The 6,000-nt window shown below is 36.5% G+C and overlaps 1 protein-coding gene across 5 annotated transcripts in view; it reads left to right on the top strand.

Annotated features, from left to right (window-relative positions):
• ANKIB1 (ankyrin repeat and IBR domain containing 1) overlaps positions 1-6,000 on the top strand; it is an 84,524-nt gene that overhangs the window by 66,615 nt on the left and 11,909 nt on the right. For all 5 annotated transcript variants that reach the window (XM_027639518.1, XM_027639515.1, XM_027639517.1 and 2 more), the window contains exons 10-11: positions 3,280-3,368; positions 4,401-4,531. In XM_027639518.1, the coding sequence (XP_027495319.1) occupies positions 3,280-3,368; positions 4,401-4,531 (220 nt within the window). The remainder of the gene's footprint in view (positions 1-3,279; positions 3,369-4,400; positions 4,532-6,000) is intronic.

Below are 6,000 nucleotides of genomic sequence, written 5' to 3' on the forward strand. Positions count from 1 at the left end.
GTAATTCTTCTTTTCATTTTTCATTGAAACCATGATGCAAGGACATCCTGAGTCATCTGCTTGATTCCAAATGTCGTAAGACTGTTAATGAAAGAAGCTTCTGGGTTTAGTTCTTTCCCTATGTGAATGCAAGGAAGAAATAAAAAGAGGAAAATAGGCATAGTGAAACAACCATGAAAGTCAGAGAACAGAACTTCATGGGAAGACGTTATTCGCAATGGATGGAGAAATCAGAAAGAAAAATAGCCTGTGGAAACAAACCAGCCAAGGTTTTTTACCAGTGAAAATATAACAAAACTTAGTAGTATTCCACAGGATGGTAGCATCCTCTCATCCTTGCTTCTGATTACAGACAGAGAATCAATTTTTCTGTTAACCTGAAGGAGAGAGCTTGAGACCACTTAAGTATCATATTGACATGGTCCTTCAGGTATTGGCAGCTTCTGCTTCTTTTACATGGGCTGAATGAACTGATGCCCCAGAATGTTCTCCGGGTGTGAAAATTACCTGAGTGCCTAAGTTTTATGATAAATGTTCTCTGTATTTTGATGCTTTGAGATACCACATAGGCAAATACAGTTAATACCTTGAAAGAGACGTCACATTAGCAACAAAATGTCCAAGAAGGCCTTTCCAAAGTCTCTTTTTTCATCCCCGAAAGAGTGAATGAAGAGTTTCAGCAACGGCAAGAAAATTCTGCTAGTAACCAAAACGTCCTGCAGTACTTAAATCAGAACCATTTGCTGAGGACAGCCATACTGGTCTTACAGTACGAAAACTCTGTGCATGAATGAGTTCCTCTGGAGAAAAAGAAAGTGTATTCTCAGTTCATGGGGTTTTCATCAGTACCACATGCTTAAAGGGGAGCTTGTTTTATCTCTAAATTTCAGTCAGCACATCCCACAGTTCCATACTTATGTCAGTTCTGCAAGTTTTACCCAGGTAATCTACAGCTTAGACATTGTAATAGCAACTGATACTGCATTTAGTAAGCGATTCTTCAGAATTTATGTATTAGAAAACCAACCCTTATATAACCACTGGTTTTTATTCATACCTATAGCCTTCCTGCTCATAAAAGCAAGAAAATTCTCTGAGTCTATTGAGAAATTTTTTTTAACGTAGGAGTAGGAATTTTCCTCTTTATAATTTACTCATTTTTTCATTACCCAGCACTAACAGCATCTTCAGCAAAATGTAATCTGTTGTGGCAAACACAAAATCTATTCCGTTTCAGAAAAAGCATTCTGAGCTATTTAAATGTAGTACACATAAAAACTGTGTACAAATCCTCCACCAGTGCATTATCAGATACATTCAATATATAGAAGACCTTCATGCAGTGCCAGAAGCACAAGGATTTGTAGCAAGCAGACACTTCTGGAAAATAGTCTTTGCAGACAGCACACTTTGTTTGGTATCCTCAGTCCTTGCTCCTTTCATCTGAGATGGAGACAAAGGACAGTCTCATTCTGCAGGACTGACAACTCTTCAGGTGCACTTGGGAAAACAGTTATTAAGTTGCAACAGTGTTTTGCTGTTTTGGTTCAAAAATCATTGTATGATATAAGTATTATCGTGAGTGGCGAAAAAAATCCAGACCTACATTCTTCTTGAGTGATGTTTTTAGCCCTTTCATAAATTTTAACTTGTTGAAACTTGCCGCAATTTCATTAAGTATGTACTTTGATTCATAAAAAGTTTCACAAGCAATAGGCTCAGTGCTATTACTCCATTAAAGTGACATCCAAGCATGAAAATCATTGTTTTGGGGTGGGCTAATGAAAGAACTTCCATAAGAAGTTGTTCTTGAACACTCTGTTGTGACTATCATATAGATAGATATAGATACAAAGTCAAAGGTACAGATGATATAGATAGATATAGGTAGATATAGATATAGATATAGATATAGATATAGATATAGATATAGATATAGATATAGATATAGATATAGATATAGATAGATGGCTCCACTTCATTAAAAATCCATGAATTTATAAACATCAAAGACACAACTCCCTCCCCCTGGCCCCCCATAAAAGATTGACTGATCAGCTTTTAACTTGAAACTGAGCTTGTCAAAGTTAAATCTTTGCTAGTTTCAGTCTTTTCTGGTAACGAATTCTATGAGAGGGTCTTGGCTCTCTTGAAGTCAATGATCTAAGTGTACTACTGTCCCACAGAAAGGTGTCAGCTTTCAACCAGGGCTGAGATGGCCTTGTTATAGACCACTTACCCATTCCAGTACAGTCTTTCCTAGCTAAGATCTTAAGTCCAAACCAGAGATCCTTGTGTGCTGAATTTAAGCTTTTTTGTTAGCAGACTAGCTAGCGGGGGAAAAAGTTCAAAACTGTTGCCATAGCCTTTTCTCTGTCCCTGCATTTCTGCTTAAGATGTGGACAAGAGCAATCAGAAGAGTATTGATGTAGCTTCTGACTCTGCACTGCAGAGAGCAGTTCACCATTGGATCTGCAGAAAACTTGCATGTGCTCTGATGCAGCTGGTGCCCATCTGAAATTGTTTTGTTTGATGTGGCAGATGTCTTAGGCTATTTGCTGCCATTCCAGTAAAAAAAGGAGTAATTACCAATCTGGAGTGCATGTTGGCACATCTACACTGAAGCACCATCTGGAAGCCATATATCTGCCACTGTGTAGTAGTGATGGCCATCCTTAAAGCTCATATTAACTTCAGGAGAAGCTCAAAAGACTCAGTACTCCAGTGTGTCCATGTAAATAAGTTAAAGCCCCCATTTAAGAGGCTCTGATGGAAAGAGTAAAAATCCATAAATACTTAATGCTGGTTTGATCTTGTTCTAGACAAAAAGCTTGAATCTAGTTAAGGATTAGTTATTACAACTGAACAGATGCAAGTAATTCTACATTAAATGCATTTCAGCTATAGGAAACTACTTACTTTTGGATAAACTCTGTATTCTGGGTTATCTTTATCCCAGAAACTATACTAGCACTTTTGCGGCACTAAAATAGTACCCAGGTATAAAACTACAAGCCAGCTGATTTATTTCAGATTGTAATTTTAAGAAGCTTCTTTCCTTTCCTGTCCTTTCCTTTCCTTTATTAATAATCTATGCTTGTGAGCAAGTAGTTTAAGAGTATTTTAAAATAATGTTATTTGGATGGCTTTTATCTTCCTGACTCAATTAAAGTTTAAGCACGTCTTGGTAAGTTTCCTTTTTTTTTAGCTTGAATCAATTTTAACTTTAATTCTCAGTCTCTTAGTTATAAGTAATGGTGTATAAACCTTCATCTTCAGGGAATGTCTTGGTGAAGCACATGAACCCTGTGACTGCCAAACCTGGAAGGACTGGCTACAGAAAATATCTGAAATGAAACCAGAAGAACGTAAGAGCCGTGTGGGGCTGGGGGGGAGGTGAAGCAGGTGTTTTGCTGCTGTTTTGATCTTTTGGGTTTAGAAGGATTTTTTTTAGTTGCATTAAGTTAAAAACTCATACTGGCTGAAAAATAGGGGTAAAGAGGAAGAAAATGAGGGGCTGCTTCACACTTTAACTGCAACACTGTGGTAGTCTGTTCTTTGTAAAACATTTCTCCCCATAAATACATGTGTGATTCAGTCAGGGCATATAAAACTCCTTTTCCTTCCTTTTAAAGCTTTGTTTCTTTAATTAGTTGATTTATTCCTGAATATTACTTTATTTATCCTGTCCCATTTTAATTCTTTTAGCCCAGTCTACTCTTCTGTTTCAGTAGTGTTCCATGCAGTTTCTGTGTGCTGTAAAACTAATTTGAGCCAATAGATGATAATAATAGTAAGGTTGAGGGTGAAATGCAAGGGAGTTGTAGGAAATGGCTGAATGATAAATAACATTTACTAAAAACTAATAAATGTTGGGTTTACACAGGACAGACTGATCATTTTCTTGGTCAACATTAACAAAAAAATTAAAGATTAATAGTAATTTGAATACATAACTTACCTTGATTACCACAGTTCAGAGCCTTTCCATAGTGTTAGAAATATTTTGGAAAGCATAAAAAATTTTTGTAAAGAGGCAAGATGCACCCTACTTTGTCAAACTATGCCTGTTTTTCTTATATATATATTTTCTCTTTTATCTTTTATAAATTAAATGTCATATATACTGTATATAAATTTGTATAGAAATAGATGTGTGGAAATCTAAAGAAATAAGAAGTGTAGTAATATTATATATAATATATATAAAGTAGAAAATGTAATAATAAAAGTGTATTTATATATGTGAGAAATATATATAGTGAAGACCTTCAATATTTTGTCAAAGAAACAGATAAACATGCATCTTTCCTCACCTGATTTTCACAAAAGATTACACAAGTACAATTTCGACCTCTCTGTTTTTGCATGCTCCATATCCTCCTGTCACCCCCTAAAAGTTGTGGGAGTGAGTGAGGCCTATGAAGATGCTGCCAACTGCCTGTGGTTATTGACAAACTCCAAACCGTGCGCCAACTGCAAATCTCCAATTCAGAAGAATGAGGGCTGCAACCACATGCAGTGTGCAAAGGTAAGAAAGACCCATCATACAATCTGTTGTGGAACCATCGTTCAGGTTTGTATGTCATGTATACATTTTAGGAGCACAGAGGTCCAAAACCTCTGAAGTGTCATGCCTGAGATCTAGTGGAACCTGTTGCAAGAATTAGATAATTAGCAAATGTTTAATATTTAGTGAAATCTGTTTGTCTGGCAGGTGAACATTGCAATGACTGAAATTTCATAAACACCTAAGAATTAAGGGCAATTCAGTATGAAACTTAGATGGTTAAATCGTCATTAATAATGCAGAAGAGAGAACAGTTTTAGTTTGCAGAAGATGTTAGCATTTTAAGGAAGGGTAAACCTTAATGAAGGTTTTGCCTTACTGTATTTTTCTTTTGCATTATTTCTCTAACATAGCAACAAAGCAGAGAAGTTTAGGTGGAAAACTGTAAACAGGAATTAACCAGCAGGAATGAAAAGATGGCCAGAAGTAATTCCAAGGGAAATGTATTGGTGACAACAGCCAGAAAATTAGTCATGAGTTTGCTACCAAAATAGAACAAAATATTTTTGCTCTGAGTTCAGTATCATTTGAGAAGGCTTTTTTTCTCAAAATAGCTAAAAACGACACTTTGAGAATACTGTTTCTTTATGTCAGATCTTACATAACTACAAATACTACCTCTGGAGGACCATCATTAAAAATAAGAAAGGACCACACACTTGACATAGTTGGCCTACAATGAAAAGCGAACAGATTTAGAAAGTAATTCTTTTATTTTTCTGAAATGCAGGTGTCTCTCCATTGCTATACGTATCCCATTTTCTTTGTATTATCACATATTCTCTCTCTTCCTGTGATATGAATTGAAGGTTGGGAGGTTTTTTAATGTCATCGACAGCAGAGAACAAATTCTCCTCCACTTTGGTTTATGCTGAGTTTCCTGGTTTGGTTTTTTGGTTTTTTTTTTCTTTAAATGATTTTTAAAAGAGCTCATAAATTCCATAGTGCTTAAAACTGTATGTTTTTTGCAGCCGTTGCCACTGAGCTCATCTCAATTAAGCGAAGTATGGCTTCAGGCTGGAGATGACTTTGGCCATTAAACACTGTTAAATATAGATAATTTAATTCTGTACCATTCTGAGGCACTGGCTGACAACCACAGTTGTCTTTTTTTCTTTCATGCTATACCTTATAAACAGCTTAAAATGTCCTTAAAACGGTCGGATTCCTTTTGTCATCGAGAAATCTCTTCAAACAGCAGCTGCCTCCCCTCAGCCTAGTGAGGAAGGAGAGGAAGGGTGTCCTCAAGCCCATTGCAGGGCTCAGACATGAGGTATAGTGTTCACCACACTTCTTGCTTCCTCTGCTGAAGTAACAGGAAGCTCACACCTCCTACATGATGGGCTACAGCTGCCTCTTAGCAGCTGGCATGTACCTTGGTGTAGAGGAGGATGCTCCTTACTCATATAATCATTTTTCTGTACTTAAGC

This window comes from Corapipo altera, unplaced genomic scaffold, assembly GCF_003945725.1.
Source record: "Corapipo altera isolate COAL_440 unplaced genomic scaffold, ASM394572v1 44, whole genome shotgun sequence".
Taxonomy (NCBI): Eukaryota; Metazoa; Chordata; class Aves; order Passeriformes; family Pipridae; genus Corapipo; species Corapipo altera.